Raw genomic sequence first — 21608 nt, forward strand, 5'->3', positions numbered from 1 at the left:
TGCCGTCTGGATCATTTTTCCAAAACACTGTTCTGCGCACGCTTCCCCACTCCTCAGAAACCCCCGGTAGCTGCCCATCCACCTCCACATGAAGCAGAAAACTCCTTACCATTGACTTTAATGCACTCGCTCGGCTCTCGGCCCGCTCCCTACCCTTCCTCCTCTCTCACTGAAGTTTCGCCTGTATACTTTAAAGCAACCTACAAACTGTGCCTCACTTTCACTGTCATCGCTTTGTTCACTCCCTGACTCCTCTCTGGAACTCCCTCCTCCCAACAGATCGTTACCCTCCCCATCTTTGAAATCCAGCCTCCTCTCAAAATCCACCCCCTCCACCTGCACATCCGTCCCCATTCCTTCACACCTTATCCAAACTCTTCCCCCACCACCACCTTCTTCCCTCCCTAACAGCTAGCTTCGACTGTTCGCTCTCCAATGGCTTCTTTCCCACTGCTTTCAAACGTGCCCATGTCTCCCCATCCTAAAAGAAATTCTCCTTTGACTCCACGGCTCCCTCCGGTTATCACCCCATATCCCTCCTACCCTTCCTCTCCAAACCCCTTGAGCAGCGAGTTGTCCACACCCACTGTCTCAAATTCCTCTCCTCCAATTCTCTGCTTGACCCCTATTCTCCCACACCAGGACTGTAAGCACCTCGAGGTGCTTGACCACCTCTAATCTGGCTTCCATCCCCTTCGCTCCATAGAAACCCCCCTCTCAAAGGTCACCAGTGATCTCCTTCTTGCCAAATCCAGTGGCCTCTACTCCATCCTAATCCTCCTCTACCTCTCAGCTACCTACAACACTGTGGACCACCCCCTTCTCCTGGAAACGTTATCCAACCTTGGCTTCACCGATACTGTCTTATTCTGGTTCTCCTTTTGCCTCTCCTGCCATTCATTCTCAGTCTCCTTCGCAGGCTCTTCCTCTGCCTCCCGGCCCCTAACTGAGAGGTCCCTCAGGGTTCAGTTCTGGGTCCCCTTCTATCTCCATCTACACCCACTCCCTCGGAGAACTCATTCGCTCCCGTGGCTCCAACTACCCCCTGAATGCGGATGATGCCCAATTATATATCTCCAGCCCCGATCTCTCTCAGGTCTCGCATTTCCTCTTGCCTTGAAGACATCTCTATTTGAATGTCCTCCCGCCACCTCGAGCTTAGCATGTTCCAAACAGAACTCCTTATCTTCCCACCCAAACCCTGTCCTCCCCCGACTTTTCCGTCACTGTTGACACGCCGCCATCTTTCCTGTCTCACAAGCCCATAACCTTGGCGTTATCGTTTTCATTCATTCAGTCAGTCGTATTTATTGAGCGCTTACTCTGTGCAGAGCACTGTACTAAGCGCTTGGGAAGTACAAGTTGGCAACATATAGAGACGGTCCCTCCCCGACAGCGGGCTCACAGTCTAGAAGGGGGAGACAGACAACAAAACAAAACATATTAACAAAATAAAATAAATAGAATAACTATGTACAAATAAAATAAATAGAGAAATAAATATGTACAAGCATGCATATATATATATCAATCAATCAATCAATCAATCAATCGTATTTATTGAGCGCTTACTATGTGCAGAGCACTGTACTAAGCGCTTGGGAAGTACAAATTGGCATCACATAGAGACAGTCCCTACCCAACAGTGGGCTCACAGTCTAAAAGGGGGAGACAGAGAACAGAACCAAACATACCAACAAAATAAAATAAGTAGGATAGAAATGTACAAGTAAAATAAATAAATAAATAGATAAATAGAGTAATAAATATGTACAACCATATATACATATATACAGGTGCTGTGGGGAAGGGAAGGAGGTAAGACGGGAGGATGGAGAGGGGGACGAGGGGGAGAGGAAAGAAGGGGCTCAGTCTGGGAAGGCCTCCTGGAGGAGGTGAGCTCTCAGCAGGGCCTTGAAGGGAGGAAGAGAGCTAGCTTGGCGGATGGGCAGAGGGAGGGCATTCCAGGCCCGGGGGATGACGTGGGCCGGGGGTCGATGGCGGGACAGGCGAGAGCGAGGTACAGTGAGGAGATTAGTGGTGGAGGAGCGGAGGGTGCGGGCTGGGCAGTAGAAGGAGAGAAGGGAGGTGAGGTAGGAGGGGGCGAGGTGATGGACAGCCTTGAAGCCCAGGGTGAGGATATATATATATATCCTTGATTCCTCTCTCAGTCAACCCACGTGTTCAGTCCATCACTAAATCCTGTCGTTCCCACCTCCACAACATTGCTCAAATCTGCCCTTTCCTCTCCATCCAGACTGCTACCACGTTAATATAATCACTCATCCCATCCCACCTGGATTCTCGCATCCGCTTCTTTGCTGACCCAACCTCCTGTCTCTCCCCACTCCAGTCCATGCTACGCTCTGCGGCCCAGATCATTTTTCTACAAAAACGTTTGGGGCGTAACAATAATGATGGTATTTCTTAAGCGCTTAGTATGTGCCAGGCACCGTTCGAAGCGCTGGACATGTCACCCCTCACCTCAGAAAGCTCCAGTGGTTGCCTGTCCACCTCAACATTAAACAAAAACTCCTCACCATTGGCTTTAAAGCACTCAATCACCTTACCCCCTTCTACCTCACCTCGCTTCTCTCCTACTACAACCCAGCCCGTACGCTTTATTCCTTTAGTGCTAACCTTCTCACTGTTGATCTCGTCAGTCTAGCTGCCCTACCCCTCACACACGTCCTGCCTCTGGCCTGCAACACCGAGTAATAATTGTCCGACGGACAATGACTCTCCCTCCCTTCCAAGTCTTATTGAAGGTGTCCTCAAAGAGGCCTTCCCTGACAAAGCCCCTCTTCTCCCACTCCCTTTAGCAACGCCCTGACTTGCTTCCTTTGTTCTTCCCCCTTCCCAGCCCCACAGCACTTATATACATATCTGTCGTTTATTTATTGGTATTAATGTCCGTCTCCCCCTTCTAAACTGGAAGCTCACTGTGGTCAGGGAATGTGTCTGTTTATTGTTGTATTGCCGTCTCCCAAAAGTGCTTAGTGCATTGCTCTGCACACTGTAAGCACTCAATAAATACGATTGAATGAATGAATGAATGAATATAATCATATTAGGTACGACCCTTATCCCACAAAGGGCTCTTAAGGGGGAGAGAGAACAGGTAATTTAATCCCCATTTTACAGGTGAGGAAATTGAGGTACAGAGGAGTTAAGCAACTTGCCCACAGTCGCACAGCAGGCAAGAGTTGGAGCCAGCAATAGAAATTAAGTCTCCCGATTCCCATTCTCCCACACCAGGATTGTAAGCGCCTCGAGGGCAGAGTCCATGTTTACTAAGTCTTTTATTCGCTCCCTAGTGCTTAGTACAATTCTCCACACAGTATAAGCATTTAATAAATGCCACTGATCGTTCACAGCATAAGCATTTAATAAATGCCACTGATCGTTCTCAGTATAAGCATTTAATAAATGCCACTGATCGTTTGGTTCATTGACGGTATACTAGGTTTTGAAAAGGTCGGTGATTATAAGAAACGCAGGGTAGGGACAAATGGACACTTCATAAGTGGAAAGTAAAATAGTGTCATCTTCCGTGATCGGTATTATGATTAGTTTTCTTTAACCTCTTCATAAATGATCTGGAAGAGAAAGTGTGAGGTGAAGTGTCCCAGCTGGCAGATGATACTAAGATCTTCCTGATAGATATAGTGCCAACCAGATAGATTGGTGTTCAGGGTACTGTACTAAATGCTTGGGAGAGTTGGTAGCCATGATCCTTTGCTGACAGTTAGAGGGCAAGACAGATATTAAAATAAATTATGGACATGTACATTAGTGCTGTGGGGCTCAGGGTGGGATGCATATCAAGTACTTAAAGGGTACAGATCCACATGCATAGACAACGCAGAATGGAGAGTAAGTAAGGGAAATGAGGGTTGGGGAAGGCCTCTTAGAGATGTGATTTTCAGTAAGGCTTTGAATGTCGGCTGAGTGGTAGTCTGTCATTATATAATAATGATGATGATGGTATTTGTTAAGTGCTCATTATGTGCCAAGCACTGTTCTAAGCACTGAGGTGAAGGGAATTCCAGGCCAGAGGGAAGATGAGGGAGAGGGGTCGGCGGTGAGATAGATGAAATTGAGGTGCAGGGAGTAGATTGGCATTAGAGGAGTGAAGTGTGCGGGCGGAGCTGGAGTAGGAAATCAGTAAGGTGAGGTAGGAGGTAAATAAAATATGTTGTCCAACAAATCCCGCATCACCAGGATGCGAGGATAACTAATGAAACTTGAGAGTGGGTTCCAAACAAACACAAGGAAACGTTTCATAAGTGGGAAATTATTATGGAATTCATTCTCACCGGAAACTGTGAGGTAGAAAATAGCAGCCAATTCAAGAGGGCTTTGGATGAATTCATGGACGAGAGGTCGGTAATGGGTTTATTCATCCATTCAATCATATTTATTGAGCGCTTACTATGTGCAGAGCACTGTACTAAGCGCTTGGGAAGAACAAGTCGGCAACATATAGAGACAGTCCCTACCCTACAACGGGCTCACATTCTAGAAGGGGCAGACAGACACAAAACAAAACATGCAGACAGGTGTCAAAATAATCAGAACAAATAGAATTATAGCTATGTGCATATCATTAACAAAATAAATAGAATAGTAAATAGGGGAAGGAAAGTTAGAGATGTGGGAGGGAAGATCAGTAGTTTGGTTTTAGATCTGTGAAGTCTGAGATGCCGGTGGGACAGCCAGATGGAGAGGTCGAGGAGGAGATGCGAGAATGCGGGGCAGATGAGTTAGAGAGATAGATTTGGGAGTCATCGCATAGAGGTATTAATTGAAGAAAAGGGAGTGTATTAGCACCTCAAGAGAGACATAGAGTAACTGTAGAACAGGGCTCTGCTCATCATATTCTTAGATTTTAATGTTCTAGTTTTGATTTTATACTTTAGCCACCTCCAAGGTCATCCCTTGGAATTTATACCTGGATCTAGGAAGCCGATGTTTTTGTATCAAGTCCAGCAATGAATTTGAGCTTACTGAGGGAGAAGAAGGAAAATGGGTGGTCCTTTTAGCTCTGTAATCCTGTTGCCCGGTAGCAAATGATACCCTTCCTTCGGCAGAAATTGCTGTTGTCACAGTTGTTTGCATTCGGCAGATTCACCCCATTTGCAAATGGACCTGATGACACACCCGAGGAGATCCTGGGGAGGATTGGCAGTGGGAAATACCCCCTTTCTGGGGGAAATTGGGATTCGGTGTCGGATGCTGCCAAGGTGAGTCAATTCTGTTGTGCTGCACTGGCAGGTCCTTGGATGCTTTTGCACCATCCCACCTCCCCCATCCCTCTCTTTCCCTTCCTTGGAAGTCCACATCATCCGCCTCCACCGTCCGCTCCGGATACCGGTCAGGGTCATCTGCCACCACCCCCGGGCCGCTTGTCCAACTTTTTGAACCATTTTGATCCCTTTCTCGCATTCCTTTCCCCATTCCTATGTTGATCCTTGGGAACTTCAGTATCCATGTGGACGTTCCTGATGACCATTTCCATTTTCCACCGCCCATTTTCTATCAGTTCTCGACTCCACTGACCTCCTGCTCCATCCCACTTCACGCACTGACCAACTTGGACACACACTCGATCTCGTCATCTCCAGTCACCGTATAATCTCTACCCTCCTTAACTCCGAAATTCCTCTATCTGACATATCCAGAACACAATTCCTTTTCTTCTCACCCAAACCCTGTGCTCCTCCTGACTTTCCCGTCGCTATAGACAGCACCATCGTCTCCATCGCCTCACAAGCCCATAACTTTCGCGTTATCCTCGATTCATCTCTCTCATTCAACCCACATACTCAATCTGTCACAAAATACTGTCAGTTAAACTTTCACAATATCACTAAAATCCACCCTTTCCGCTCCGTCCAAACTGCTACCATGTTAATCCAAGCACTTATCCTACGCCGCCGCCTTGATCACTGCGTCAGCCTCTTTGCTGACCTCCCTGCCTCCTGTCTCTCCCCACTCTAATCCATACGGCATTCTGCTGCCCGTGTCATTTTTGTAAAGGAAATGTCCAGTCCACGTTTCCCCAATCCTCATCCACTTTCAGTGGTTGCCCCTCCAGCTCCGCCTTAAACGAAAACATCTCAATCACCTTACCTTGCTGCTTTCCTACTACAACCCAGCTCCCAATCTACTCCCTGTACCTCGAGCTCATCTATCTCGCTGTCACCCACTCGCCCATGTCCTGCCTTTGGCCTTTCTCTTTGTATCTGATGGGCTATCACTCTCCCCACCTTCAAAACCTTATTAAAAGCACATCTCCTCCAAGAGGCCTTCCCTGACTGAGCCCTCTTCTCCTCCAAGAGGCCTTCCCTGACTAATCCCTTTTCTCCCACTCCCTTTTGAGGCCCCCCCCCCCCCCCCGCATTTGGATTTACACCTTTTATTCACACCTCCCTCAGCCCCACAGCACTTATGTACGTAACTGTGATTTATTTATATTAATGCCTGTCTCCCCCCTCTAGACTGTAACCTCATTGTGGATAGGGTGCGTGTCTATCAACTCTGTTATTCTTTATTATTAGTATTATTGTATTCTCTCAAGCGCTTAGTTCAGTGCTCTGCATACAGTAAGGGCTCAGTAAATATATTTGATTGATTGACGGGTTGCTTCATGAAATAGCATCTCCTGCAGCTTTGAAGGAGGATGCAGATATTCCGTCAGCTGACAAAAGCTGTCCCGTCCTTGTTCTGCTTCCAGAAATTCGCTCACCCCCCGTGGGCTTTTTGACAATGAGAAAACACCATAGCGTATGACTATCCAGCCCTGGAAACACTATTTTTTTGTTTTGTTTCTATCATTTTTTTAAACACTTATTATGTCCCAGGCACTGGTAGATATAAGCTGATCAGGTTGGATGCAGTTCATGTCCCACGTGGGGCCCACGGTCTTAACTCCCGTTTTACAGATGAGGCAAAGAGAAGTTAAATGACTTGCCCAAGGTCACACAGCAGGCCAGTGGTGGAGCTGGGATTCGAACCCAGGTCATCCGACTCTCAGACCCATAGCCTTTCCACTAGGCCACGCTGCTCCTCCGCTTTTGAGAATCTTACCATTCTCCCAGTCCGAGCCCAGTATCTTCTACTCCTCAACTCAAAAGTCCATATTTAATTTGAGGTAGGGGAACCCTCCTCCTCTGTGAGCTTCCCCCGGATTTGCTCTCCAATCTGATGTATCTCTTTTTTATGTTGTACTTTCTTCAATGCTTAGTTCAGTGCACTGTAGCCATCGGGTGTTGAATAATTACCATTTTTTAAATGGTAATTGTTAAGTGCTTACTGTGTGCCAGCCACTACTACGAACCGGGTAGATATTAGTTAATCGTGTTGGACACAGTCCGTGTCCCACACGGGGCTCACTGTCTTAATCCCCATTTTACAGATGAGGAAACTGAGGCACAGAGAAGTTACTTGCCCAAGGTCAAACAGCAGATCGTTGGTGGAGCTGGGATTAGAACCCAGGTCCCAGCTGACTTCCACTTCCCTGCTCTATCCACCGGGCCATGCTGCTTCCACGACATTTCTATTACTGTTCCCCTCAAACCATCCTACAAAAACATCAAACTAATAGGAACTAATCGAGGATCCGGATAGCCCACCCATCAGTCAATTAACCGGTGGTTTTTATTGACCCTCTAATGCGTGCAGAATACGGTATTAAGAGCTTGGGAGAGAAGGCTAGAAGAAGAAGACACTATCCACACCCATAAGGAGCTCACATAGAACAATTGGCAAATAGAAGGAAGAAGTGCTCAAATAGTACGAAAAATTGTGTCTACAAAGAGGTGGTGATCGCAGACATACTGAGATGAGAATGGTTAGGGTGAGACCTGAGGAGAAGAAAAATTAATCAGGAAAAGCCTGCTGAAGTTGAGATTTCAGAAGGGTTTTGAAGCTGGGGAGGATTGTCATTTGGTGGATTTGGAGGAAGAAATTCCACAAAGGAGGAAGGATGTGAACCGAACATCCTAGGTTGGAGAGTCAAGAACAGGCACGCTGAGAAGGGACTTTGGAGGAATGGAGAGTGTGTGCTGATGTGCAGTAGAAAAAGGGAGTGACTTAATAATAATTGTATTTGTTAAGCGGTTACACGGTTCATTCATTCATTCAGTCGTATTTATTGAGCGCTTACTGTGTGCAGAGCACTGTACTAAGTGGTTCCAGGCACTATACTAAGCCCTGGGGAAGATACAAGGTAATCAAGGATGGACAGAAAAGAGGGAGCTGGTGGAATGGGTAGGGACCGTCTCTATATGTTGCCGACTTGTACTTCCCAAGCGCTTAGTACAGTGCTCTGCACACAGTAAGCGCTCAAAAGTACGATCAGAATGAATGAATGAATAAAGCTAGTGGCCCGGAGTTTCTACATGATGTGGAGATGAATGAATAACTGCCTTTCCTTCGAGGTGCTATCACAAACGAGATGCCTCCCTCTATTCCTCTAGGCTTTTGGTTGTTAACTCACTCAGATCGATTTTCTTCTTAGGCCTTTTAGACCTTAGACCTTTTTAAGAGAGAGGCTGAAAAGAAAGGACGGGAATTATGCCCCATCTGTTGGAGGACGTTTTGTATTCTTCTTCTTTTTTGTCGAGTCCTGCTTCTACCAGTTGTATTTTCACCAGACTACCACTCTCCCCACCTTTAAAGGTCCCATCTCCTCCAAGAGACCTTCCCCAATTAAACCTTCTTTTCCCTGACTCTGTGTCCCTTCTGTGTCATCTACGCACCTGGATCTGTTCCCTTGAAGTCCTTGATATTTGACCCACCCTCAGCCCTACAAGCACTTACGTGCACATCCATAACCGATTTATTTGTACCAACGTCCGTCTTTCCCTTGCTGCGTCCTTGACTTTCCTACCAGAGACCCCGCAAAGACGGTTCCCAAACCCACCAAAATCTGCCGACGTCTTGGATGATCAGTCAGTCAGCGGTGTTTATTGAGCACTTACTCTGTGTAAGCACTTGGGATCCCTGCCGTCATGTGGGGGAGACAGATGCAGAAAGGAATTACAGGTAGGGGAAATAAATAGGATTTAAGGATATGTGCATCATTAGGGCTAAGGGAAGAGGCGGGGAGGGAAGAAGTAACAAGTGTTTAGTGAAAGTGCTGAAGTGGTAGTGGCAAGGGAAATAGGGTGGGGAAATGAGAGATTTATCGGGGAAGGCCTCCTGAAGGAAACTGATTACGGGAGCGCTTTGGAGAGTTGCAGATGCTTATGCAGGCAGGAGGAGATGTGAGACTGCGGAGAAGGTGAAGCGTCAGGGCGAGATGAGGGCGATCTGGGAGCTTTGAAGCCTTGAGAGCTGATGTCCCCCCTAAGGGAGTGAGGGTAGATTGGAAATAAATAGAAGGGCACTCGGACCCGAAAGGCACCTACAATTAGGGAGACGGGGGAAGAGGCACAGTTGGTTAAAAAAAAGCCAAGAAAGAACAGTTAGGAGGAGAACCAGGGGAGGACTTTGCCAGAGAAACCACAGTTAGTGTTTCCAGAAGAACAGTTGCTCACAGTTCATGTATGTACTCTCCCAAGCCCCTAATACGTTACTTAGTCCCAGAATATTTAGCAGGTCCCTCCTCTGCCTTCCATCCCCTAACTGTGGGAGTCCCCTCAAGGCTCAGGTCTGGGTCGCCTTCTATTCTCCATCTGCACCCACTCTCTAAGTGTGGCTCAGTGGAAAGAGCACGGGCTTTGGAGTCAGAGGTCATGGGTTCAAATCCCGACTCCGCCGATTGTCGGCTGTTTGACTTTGGGCGCTCAAAGGCACTTCACTTCTCTGTGCCTCAGTTCCCTCATCTGTAAAATGGGGGTTAAAACTGTGAGCCCCCCGTGGGATAACCTTGTATCCTCCCCAGCGCTTAGAACAGTGCTTTGCACATAGTAAGCGCTTAATAAATGCCATCATCATTGTTATTATTATTAGGAGAACTCGTTCCCTCTCTTGGCTTCAACTACCATTATTTGGAGATGATTCCCAAATCTACATCTCCCGCCCGGATCCTTCTCCTTTTCTATAGTTTTCTATTTCTTCCTGCCTTCAGGACATCTCTGCTTGGATGTCTCCCAGACATCTCAAACTTACCATGTCTTTATCTTCCCATCAAAGTCTTGTCCTCCCGCTGACTTTCCCATCACTGTAAACAGCACAAGCCCATAACGCTGGCATCATCCTCACCTCATCTCCCATTCAATGCACTTATTCAGTCTGTCACCAGTCCTGTCGGTTTTCCCTTCACAACACTGGTAAAATCCACCTTTTCCTCTCCTTCCAAACTGCTACCACGTTAACTGATGCACTTATCCAATCCCGCCTAGAATTTACTGTACCAGCCTCGTCTCTGTCCCCCCACCTCCTGTCCGTCCCCACTCCGGTCCATATTTCACTCTGCTGTGCTGATCATTTTTTCTGAAAAAAGTTCACTCCATGATTCCCTACTCTTTAAGAACTTCCATGTTATCCATCCACCTCCATGTCAAATAGAAACTCCTTACCATCGACTTTGAGGCACTCAATCACCTTGCCCCCTCCTATCTTGCCTCACTTTATGACCCAGCCCACACTCTTCACTCCTTTAACGCTAACCTACTCACTGTACCTCAATCTCATCTACCACCATCATTTCCTCCCCCACCTCCTGACTCCCTCTCTCTTCATATCTGACAATCACTCTCCACAAACCTGATAAAATCACATTCCCTCCAAGAGGCTTTCATGACTAAGCTCCCATATTTACTACTCTCTCGCCCTTCTGTGTCACCGTTGCACTTGGATTTTGTACCCGTTATTCTCCCCACCCTCAGGCCCACGGCACTTAAGAGCATTTAGAGCTTGGCGTCATTGAACAAGCACAGGCCTGAGAGTCTGAAGACCTGGGTTCTAATCCCAGCTCCGCCACATGCCTGCTGTGTGACTGTGGGCAAGTCACTTAACCTCTCTGTGCCTCAGTTACCTCATCTGTAAAATGAGGATTCAGTACCTCGTCTCCCTCCTACTTGAATTGTGAGCCCAGTGTGGGACGGGGACTGTGTCTGACCTGATCATAGTATCTTTCCCAGCAGTTAGAACAGTGCTTGACATATAATAAACCCTTAACAAATACCACAGTTATTATTGTTGTTGCTGTTGTTGTTATTGTTATCACTGTTATTTACATATCCCCCTCTCCTCTTCCTCATATCCTCTCCCCCTCCCCCCCATCCCCCCGCCTTACCTCCTTCCCTTCCCCACAGCACCTGTATATATGTATATATGTTTGTACATATTTATTACTCTATTTGTTTTACTTATACATATCTATTCTATTTGTTTTATTGTATTAATATGTTTTGTTTTGTTCTCTGTCTCCCCCTTCTAGACTGTGAGCCCACTGTTGGGTAGGGACCGTCTCTATATGTTGCCAACTTGTACTTCCCAAGCACTTAGTACACTGCTCTGCACACAGTAAGCGCTCAATAAATACGATTGATTGATTGATTGATCCATAATTTATTTTTATGTCTGTCTCCCCCCTCTGCACTGTAAGGTCCTTGTGGGCAGGGAACATGTCTATCAAATCTGTTTTTTTGTATTCTCTCAAGCCCTTAGTACAGTGCCCTGCACACAGTAAGCACTCAATAAATTTGATTGATTGAGCCACACACAATAAGCTCTCAATAAATACTATCAGTTAACGGAGCGAGTGATCTAATGAAATCCAGAGCATTCAAATCCATGGGGGGGCTGTGATAGCCAGTGTTCTTTCCTCTCCTACAATTCTCCAACAACTATTTCTCATCCCTCCCCTAACAGTCCTTTGCCTTTCTCTTCCCTCTTAGTCTTCCCTAGAATCAAACTTACAGTTGCCACAGCTGGGCTGACAGATTTTGAAGCACCGTGGCCCAATGGCGAGAACACGGGCTTGGGACGTGGGTTCTAATCCTGGTTCTGCCTCCTGTCTGCTGTTTGACCTTGAGCAAGTCACTTAACTTCTCTGTGCCTCAGTTACTCCATCTGTAAAATGGGGATTAAGAGTGTGAACCCCACGTGGGACAACCCGGTTACCTTGCAGCTACCCCGGTGTTTAGAAAAGTGCTTGTCACATAGTACGTCCTTAACAAATACCGTCGTTATTATTATTATTGTAATGATTATTCCATTACCTTGAGGTTGAGGGGGAAAAAGTGGGTTGCATGTGCTCTGACTGAGTTCCCCCAAAATAAAATGGACATCGACGATCAGCCACTAACATCTACATTTAGTCAGCTGCCCAAATGCAGGAGCAAATGACATTCTGAGGTCTTTGGGAGAAATAACGTTTCCGAGAATCCATTTCACTAGGTATTCAAGAAGGCCATTCCTCAGCTTCAGTGCCCTTTATTTGAACTGCAAATACTTATTCATCTGATTGAACGTTATAAAGAGAGATAACTCTTCAAATCAAATGGGGAGAAGATTAATGTAGACTATTGAAGCACTAATGATGTTTTTTAATCAATCAATCAATCGTATTTATTGAGCACTTACTGTGTGCAGAGCACTGTACTAAGCGCTTGGGAAGTACAAGTCCCTACCCAACAGTGGGCTCACAGTCTAGAAGGGGGAGACAGAGAACAAAACAAAACATATTAACAAAATAAAATAAATAGATATGTACAAGTAAAACAAATAAATAAATAGAGTCATAAATACGTACAAACATATATACATTTTTACTCTCCATCTGGGTCCTTAATTATGCATACCTTTTAGACATATGCTTTTAGACTGTGAGCCCACTGTTGGGTCGGGACTGTCTCTATATGTTTCCAACTTGTACTTCCCAAGCGCTTAGTACAGTGCTCTGCACACAGTAAGCGCTCAATAAATACGACTGATTGATTGATACCTAAACCCTATTCCCATTGGGCTCCCTCTTCACTTTTTACGTTCTCGAATTCCAAAATGTTAAAGGAGAGACACGCCCCATGATGAACTGGGGCTGGTTCTTAAAATCCTTGGGTGTGTTTCTACCCACGTAAACTCAAAACAAACTAAAAGAAATGCTTCTTAAAGGAAATCGTGCGGACTGGAAGTATCTGTACTTGAAGAGGGGTTTTGGATCCATTCCGGGACTGCTCGTCCTAATGGGGTTACTAGACAGAAAGGCACTAAAGAACATGGACGGCTACGGGGGTTGGATGGCCCATCCCACCTTGTATCCACCCCAGCGCTTAGAACAGTGCTTTGCACATAGTAAGCGCTTAATAAATGCCATTATTATTATTATTATTAGATGGGGGGCCACGCATTTCCTCCAAGGGCTCGGATGCTTCGGTAGAAGACGGGTCCTCGGCCGGGTGTGACCCAGAAACTGAACCCCTTTTTTCCACGGCGGCCCAGGAATGGGAAGAGAGACAGAAAGTGCTCAATCCGTGTTTCCAAACAAACCAAACCTTTTCTTTCCTCCTCCTTCCCGTTCCGCCGCAGGATGTTGTGTCCAAGATGCTCTATGTGGATCCCCATCAGCGTCTAACGGCCGTCCAAGTTCTGAAACACCCGTGGATCGTCAACGGAGACTACCTGTCTCAGAGCCAGCTCAGTCGGCAGGATGTCCACCTGGTGAAGGTACTTGGAGGCCACTGTGTGAGAAGCACTGGGGGCACGAATGCGAGGCTCCAGCAGTCGTGGCCCGCACCCCTCCTTCCTGGAAAGTATCTCCTGTGGCCAGAGTTTAGGATTAGCCTAGAAAAGGAGGGCTTGCAATTGGTTTCCACCCCAGTTTTGACATCTCTTGAGATTCCCCTGCGCTTCCTTTTCTGTCCAAGTGTTCTCCGAGCATTTCCTTCGGTGAACAAAAACGGGCCAAAATACACCCCGTCCTCGATTTTCAGTTTCTTTGGGGGCTAGAACACTTTGGGATCTTTACATGGGAACACAATGAAACTCAAAAAGTCCCAGCTGAAATGCGCTTTAGCTAAATTACACCATGTCAAGCCTCCAAACCTATAATGCCTTTTGCTGGTCTAAAAAAAAGGCGGGGCAGGGGGCGGGGGGGGAATCACAGGTGTAAAAGGCTTGTCAACACACAGCTTAGCTATTTTTTATTTTAGCTTTTTTTATTTGGCTCTTCTTCGAGAATTAGAGTGAAAGCCAAGCCCTGAGGCATGAAAAGGGTATTCATTCATTCAGTTGTATTTATTGAGCACTTACTGTGTGCAGAGTACTGTGCTAAGCGCTTGGGAAATACAAGTTGGCAATATTCATTCAATCGTATTTATTGAGCGCTTACTATGTGCAGAGCACTGTACTAAGTGCTTGGGAAGTACAAGTTGGCAACATATACAGTCCCTACCCAACAGCGGGCTCACAGTCTAGAAGGGTATGGGTTTGGAAGTCAGGATTGGGTTCTGGTCCCAGGACAGCCACTGACCTACTATGTCACTTAATCTCTCTGGGATTCAGTTTTCTCATCAATCACTTAATCAGTTCTACTTATCGAGCCCTTACTGTGTGCGGAATAGTGTACTAAGGCACTTTTTAATGGTATTTGCTAAGCGCTCACTTTGTGTTAAGCGCTGGGGCAGACACAAGAAAATCAGGTGGTGCACAGTCCCTGCCCCACATGTGAAGTCTTAATCCCCATTTGACAGATGAGGTAGTTGAGGCACAGAGAAGTTAAATTATTTGCCCAACGTCACACAGCAGTCAAGTGGTGGAGCTGGGATTGGAACCCAGACCTTTCTGACCCCCAGGCCCACGCTTAGCCACTAGGCCACACTAGGGAAAGTACAATATCACAGAATCGGTAGACACGTTCCCTGCCCACAGTGAGCTTACAGTCTAGAGAGGGAGGCAGACGTTAATATAGATAAATAAATTATGGATGGGAACATAAGTACTGCGGGGCTGAGGGAGAGGTGAATAAAAGCTGCAAATCCAAATGCACGGTTGAGGCAGAAGGGAGTGGGAGAAGGAGAAACGAGGGCTTAGTTGATGAAGGCCGCTTGGAAGAGATGTGCTTTCGATAAGGCTTTGAGAGCGGGGAGAGCGATCGTCCGTCGGATATGAAGAGGCCCGAGGCAGGAGGCGGGCGAGGTGTCGATGATGAGATAGATGAGAGGGAGGAATAGGGAGTAGGTTGGCACTAGGGGAGCGAAGTGTGAGGGCTGGTTTGTAGTAGGAAATTAGGGAGGTAAGGTAGGAGGGGACAAGACGATTGCTTTAAAGCCGACGTGAAATGTTTCTGATTAATGCAGAGGTGGATGGGCGACAACGGGGGGTTCTTGAGAAGTGGGGAAACATAGACTAAATAGTTTTGCAGAAAAATGATCCGGGCAGCGGAGTGAAGTGATTATTTAACTCACTAACGATGAGACTAACCCAAAAACGAGAGATCAAGAGAAGCCTCTCAGGGTTGTAGGGTCTGTGCCGAATCTGCTTTGCTTAGAGGTCTATCGAATAGGTGAAGCCTGCCTTGCTTTGAACTGCAATCAATTCAGAGAAACTCAGTTAAAGCCTTAGTAGATTCCCTCCTAGAAACATGAAGATTTTCAGTCCTTTACAGAACCCTAGCCCTACGCTTACCTCCTTACCTCCTAAGAAATTTTACTTATGGAGGATTTGTTATTAGTTGTTGCATTGACTCCAAGGTCATGAATCTACTTCAAAGGGGAGCAGCCAAAGTCCAAATTCGAGCTTTGAGGTTTCAGCTGTTTGAGGGACTGGGATCTTCTCAATTCTCCATCCCAGCCCAAAATAGCCCCTGAAGCCCAGTTAGGAGGGCCCAGAGACCCACTAATTGTCCACAGGATCCTAAAGGCCTGCATCTTTACCATTCCGGGCATGGGCAACAGTTTGGAGCCCCTCCAGAAGTTCCCCACCCTTTATTCCACCACCACCACCACCAGTTCTTGGCTCTCAAATGAGCATCCTCAGCGGCAAGGAGATTATTCCAGGTCCAATCAGCCCCCCTCCCTCCAGAGCTTGGCTGCGGGAATCTCCCTCGGCTTCCAGGCAAACGTATCCCTCCGGCACCCAGGAACTATCCAAGCTACCCTGCACAGACACAAAGATTAGCACCCTATATGAATTTTTAATAGCTGGATTTTAAATGAGTTAATCCCGGTCCAAAACTCCTTTCCAGTCAATCGATCAGGCAGTTGTATTTAGTGAGCACTTACTGTGTGCAGAGCATTGCACTGCTTGGGAGAGTACAATATGACAGAATTGGTAGCCGTATTCCCTGCCCACAACAAGCTTACAGTCTAGAGAGTCTTTATGGTCTTTCCCTCTTTTCAGTGTCTTTCTGGCACTTTTGTTTCCAGTCCATTCTCCTCAGGCCACCTCATGGAATCCCCGGTTTCAAGTCTGTCCCCTTTGGATCCTTTCTTCCAAGATTTTTGGATGCCTGGGTAGAAATGAACCTGACTCGCTTGTATCTAACCCGGCACTTAGAAGAGTGCCTGCCACATAGGCAGCGCTTAGCAAATGCTGTCATCGTCGTGGTCATTTCCCCCTCCCTCAGGGAGAAGATCCCCACCACTCTGGGGTCCTAACCTCCCGACTCCAACGTAAAAAACCCTCCTCCTGCCTCCAGGCTCTTCATGATAGCTTCCCAACTCGTCACTCAAAATAGCTGAGCATCTTCTCCCCCCAGTTAACTCTCCTCCTTTCCCAGTCTCCGCCCGGTGATTGGCTGTGTTCCTGGAGTGGTCACCATCTAAGCACCTGGTCCTTAATCCAGTTAACTTTCCCTCACGAAGGGGTCATGAGGAGTCAGTGCTTACCTCCTCTAGCAACTTCTCTCCTTACCCCTTCCTCTATGGATGGAGCTGGCTTGAGTCACCATCACAACCTGTCAGTGTATTAGAAAGAAGACAGTCTTTCTCAATGTCTCACCAAACTACTACGAACAAGTACAGTATGGTGGGATAGCAGAAAAGTTGGGTGCTGTCATGTGCAAAGCCCTAATCTGAAGAACCCGATGAAGCATATGGCTAAAAATCCTTCTTATGGGAAAGGTTATCTGTGGTTTTACTGACTTTGTTGCCGCCACTCCTAGTTCAAACTCCGCAGATGTCACTGATGGCTTAGGATTAATTTTGGGGTCCACCCGAGCCAACGGTGCTGCATCTATCAAAGCCCATCCCTGGAGGAAATCGGGGCCACAAGGTCCCCAGAGCGGGCACAGGGAAGGCGATAGCAGGAGCTTGAAGAAGAATAATAATGTCATATAATGTATTGATTTGACAGTGATGCATATTATTATGACATATAATATCATCTCTGAATTTTTATTGTGATTATTGAATCTGTCAGGCACTTACTACGTGATAAACACCGCTAAGGGCCAAGGTAGAGAGGACATTCAGAGCAGAAATAGCCCCAAACCATTTGGGGATTGGGGGTTTGAGGGAGGGATATTCCGTCGCCTGCCCGGCGCCCCCCACGCCTCGCTGAGACCTGCTGAGAAGAATAGAAGGAATGGGGACGGGGTCCGTTCTGAGATGCCGGCAGCCCCCCACCCTTGGTCTCCCCCGTGGCGAGGCGAGGCTGGTTCCGTCTCCTGCTCTGGGCTTCGAGGGCCCGAGCCCCAGCTGAGAGGAGGCCACAGCACATCCCCTTTCCACTGGGGAGGTGAGGAGAATGTCCCGTGTTGACGTGGGGTCAGGAAAGGGTGGGCCCCGCAGGGGAGAAGATTATTCGGAAGAAGAGATCCCTTAGTCGTGGACCATCGTTTCTCTCAAAACTGGGGTCCGGCGGAGGCCCTGTCTTCCTCGAGCCGCACTTGGTACGTCCCAGGCTGCTCTCCTCCGGTGCCCGGGTCCTCGCACTCAGCCGGTGCGTCCCCCCCACACTGAATCCAGACTCCTTAAGGCCTAGGGCCTGGGATGATTGTCTCAGTCTGCCTAAGGTCCGCCATGGGGTCTTGCTACCCAGAGAACGGTCCTCGGCACCGAATGACGTTTCCAAGAGAGGTGCGATGCGATCGTGACCCTTAAAGAACTAGGATCGAGGCTCCGTCCCCTGGGGCAGGGTTTGACCAGCCTGGTTGGCAGCGCCCAGGGCAACCACGTTAATCTCCCAGGCCCCCGAGGGAAACCAGGCCTCTATAAGGTCAGAGGGATAGGCAGGGCTGGGGGTGTTCAGGAGATTTGCCGGTTGGATCACTTGGGGGACTTCCGATGCTTTTCTCCTCTGTATCTTCCAGGGTGCCATGGCCGCAACCTATTTCGCTTTAAACCAAACCCCTCAGGCTCCGAGGCTGGAGCCCGTGTTGTCCTCCAACTTGGCTCAGCGGAGGGGCATGAAGAGACTGACCTCCACGAGGTTGTAGCAGGTGAGCGGAGGGCCCTTAGTTGCACATTCCCCCGCTTCTCCCCAGAGAGAGGCAGCTGCTCCTCGGCTGTTGGACCTCAAATGCCAAGCTCAACGTCTCGCTGGACTCCCCAGGGGCCCCCCAGAAAGGCAGCATGACCCCTGAACCTCGGTTTGATGTTCCGGCCCCGCACGCGGGGCCGACGGGAATCTGGCAAAACCACCCCCAGGTCAGCGGTACCTTCAAGATGCTGTACTTCCTTCGTCCTATGCCCGTGAACCCGTTTCCCCAAGTGTCCCAGTCAGCAGCCCGGACACCGCTTTGTTTTCACTTGCAAAGCGTGCAGTTGATTCCCAAAGTTGCAACTCTGCCGGCTCCGCAGAACCCCGCACCGATCGACGGGCCCCGATCTTCACTGCGGAAGACCGAAGGTGATTCCCGTGATTCACAAGCGTTCCCGACTGGACGCTAAGCTAAGCTCCAAGAGTGGACCCTGGTTGGGATTCATCCAAATCTAAAGCGTTTGGCTTTCTTCCACAGTTCCCTAGACTTGAATGAGATTTTAATATGCTGCTTCTCTCTCCTCGGCAAAAGAAGATTCTGTTCCCCTCCCCTGCCCAGTCAAGCTCAAGTTACTTAGAAGACAAGAATGCCTTGGTGACTTGATTTTACAAGGCGGGAGAAGACTTAGCCAGACCCTTTTTCTCCTCTTTCTTTATGAAAATTGGGCAAGGTGTGTGTGTGCGCACGTGCGTGTATGTATGCGTGGAGGGGGAAGCAAGTATACACTGGATCAATAGCATTTTGCTATCTTTTCCCATCTCCTGGAGCCCACAAGAAACACGAAATCTAATTAAGATTTGGAGGGGTTTTTTTTTTTTCCCCCAGAATGAAATTTTCCCATCATCTGCTTATTTCAGAAGGCGTCAATCGGTGTTTGCTTCCACGTGCTTCTCAAAGAAAAAATTGTGAATACTGAGCTTGGTTACTTCGTGGGTTCTGTTTCTGTGAGGCAGGTTCCCTGAAATCAGTGGGGAAGGAGAAGCTGTGTTCATCGTAGAAATGTACTTTGTAGGAACCGCGTGTTTGTGTTTGAGCCGATGTTTCTGTTAGGGAGATCCATTTTTAAGTCAAAGCTTGAACTCTTAGTAACGTGAATGATATTTAATGTTCGATTTGGTGTGCCGTTCTCTTCCGGGGGATAGGAGAAAGGTGGTCCCTTATTCTTTGGAGATTAAAATAACGCCGTGAAACTGCCAGGGAAGGACACGCCAACAGCCGTGGAAACGTGTGCTCTTGTTCCCTGAGAGGTTTTGTGTCTGGGCTCAGCCCGGCCTTTAGACGGTTACTCTGCCTTTACAGCTGTCTCCCCAGAACTTGTTAATGAAATCACCTCATTGACAGGAAACCCCAACGAGGTTAGGGGATCGTCAGAGGGACTCAACTGTGCTTGCATGGAGTTCTCAACACATTCAGTTCAACATGTGTTGAACTGAATGTGCAACACATTCAGTTCTCCTATAATGCTGGGCTTGTTGTCACAGGGCCCTGGGCTAAGGAAAACTCGCACTGTCGTCTCTCTGTGTGTTGGAAGTCAGTAAGTGCACGCACACAGCTGGTTCTTCCAACGCTGCCTCCTGCCCTCTCCAGATTGACGCGCTTTCAGTGGAGGGATGCTGCCCGATTCCTTAACCAGATTCTATCTAAAATACAGAGTGGAAACACGCAGTATGGAAGAACGGACTATTTCATTGTTTCTGTCTTCCCTCCCCACCCAGTCTCCTGTGCTCTGAGTTCCAAAAGTTAAGTCTGGGTTCAGAGCCAGCTTACCTGACTGCTTTTCAAGCCTGAAGAACCATCCCAGTTCATGGCCTCTTTTTATCCTATTTGGATTCATTGGAGTGTGATGGATAGACACAAAAAATCAGATTTTTATTCCCCAAAAGCTTCCCCGGCTAATCACTGCGGTTTGACCGGCATATTCCTATACAGACTCAGAGTCTGTGTCTGCCTTGACCAAATGAAACGTGCCTCCGTTGCTGCTTGCCCATTGTAGGGTGGGGATGGGAGGGCGACTGACAAACCTGGCTGCTTCTGGGCCCAACTTGGCTGCTTCTGTTTGCTCTCCTAATAATTAAGCCTTACGGTATGTACTAGGAGCTTACTCTGTGCCAATCACTGTGCTAAGCGCTGACTTAAATGCAGGGTAATCATTCATTCATTCATTCATTCAATTGTATTTATTGAGCGCTTACTGTGTGCAGAGCACTGTACTAAGCGCTTGGGAAGTTGGCAACATATAGAGACGGTCCTTACCCAACAGTGGGCTCACAGTCTAGAAGGGGGAGATAAACGAATGGAAGACTGTGGTAGAATATTGATATCCCTTTCCCAGACTCATTAACGGTGAGATCGGAGTCACAAAGAAACTAGGAGAATTGAAACTCTGGATTTTAACCAAATAGCACGTGAGATTTTCAAGTAATTTACCCATCCCTTGCAGAATCAACAATAGTACAGACCTGACAAATTTACATTGAAATCAACAGTATTTACTTTGATAGTCCCACAGTCTCTGAACCCACTCAGGACTCGCAGTCAAAGAGGGAAAGCGGGGATCTGATCCCAACTTGACAGGTGGGGAAACTGAGGTGCAAAGGGATTTTTGTTCTTTTGAATGACAGGCACAGCGCAGATCAGTGATCCAGGTCTCCTAACTCCTGGCCCCAAGCTTCGCTCACCAGGCCACACCGCTTCCCTCCCGGGATGGACGGATTAGGGCAGGATGAGGATCAGAGCCAGGGTGGTTGGGGACAGGAACGGGAACTCGGAGACCTCGGGCCAGGGAAGGGGGTCCCCGTGGCCCGCCGTGGGGTCGGCAGCCTCAGCTGCACCGCGGTTTCGGTTTGCAGATTCGGTTGACTCGACCCTCTCGAGTCACGCCGACGCCAGAGAGACCGGTCCCTGACACTGCGTCAGCCGAAGGAACTCCCAGCCGCCTCTAAGAAAGTATTCTGGTTCGTTAGAACCGAGCTTCATTTTGCCCCCCGTTGCAAACTAACCGAGAGTGGAATCAAGCCTTAGTCCCACCTGAGGTGCACAGTCTAAGGGGGAGGGGGCACGGGTATTCCAGACAAGGAAAGTGAGGCGCGAGGAGATTAAATGGCACAAATGGCGTTCCCCCCAACACCGTCGACAAGCTCGCCGACCTTTCGGCCCCGGCGGGAGTGGCCTCGTAAAAACGGGTTCCGCTCGGAAAACTGTCCTCCGGCAAGAGTCAAGCCTTTCCCCCGCT

The 21608-nt window shown here is 48.0% G+C and overlaps 1 protein-coding gene across 2 annotated transcripts in view; it reads left to right on the forward strand.

Annotated features, from left to right (window-relative positions):
* The window catches only part of RPS6KA2 (ribosomal protein S6 kinase A2), a 200263-nt gene extending 181920 nt beyond the window's left edge, over positions 1-18343 (forward strand). For both annotated transcript variants that reach the window (XM_038759371.1, XM_038759380.1), the window contains 3 exons: positions 5129-5246; positions 13483-13620; positions 18206-18343. In XM_038759371.1, coding sequence (XP_038615299.1) covers positions 5129-5246; positions 13483-13620; positions 18206-18331 — 382 coding nt within the window. In that variant the 3' untranslated portion in view covers positions 18332-18343. The remainder of the gene's footprint in view (positions 1-5128; positions 5247-13482; positions 13621-18205) is intronic.
* Positions 18344-21608: the final 3265 nt, after the last annotated feature.

The sequence above is a fragment of the Tachyglossus aculeatus genome, chromosome 2, assembly GCF_015852505.1.
Source record: "Tachyglossus aculeatus isolate mTacAcu1 chromosome 2, mTacAcu1.pri, whole genome shotgun sequence".
NCBI lineage: Eukaryota > Metazoa > Chordata > Mammalia > Monotremata > Tachyglossidae > Tachyglossus > Tachyglossus aculeatus.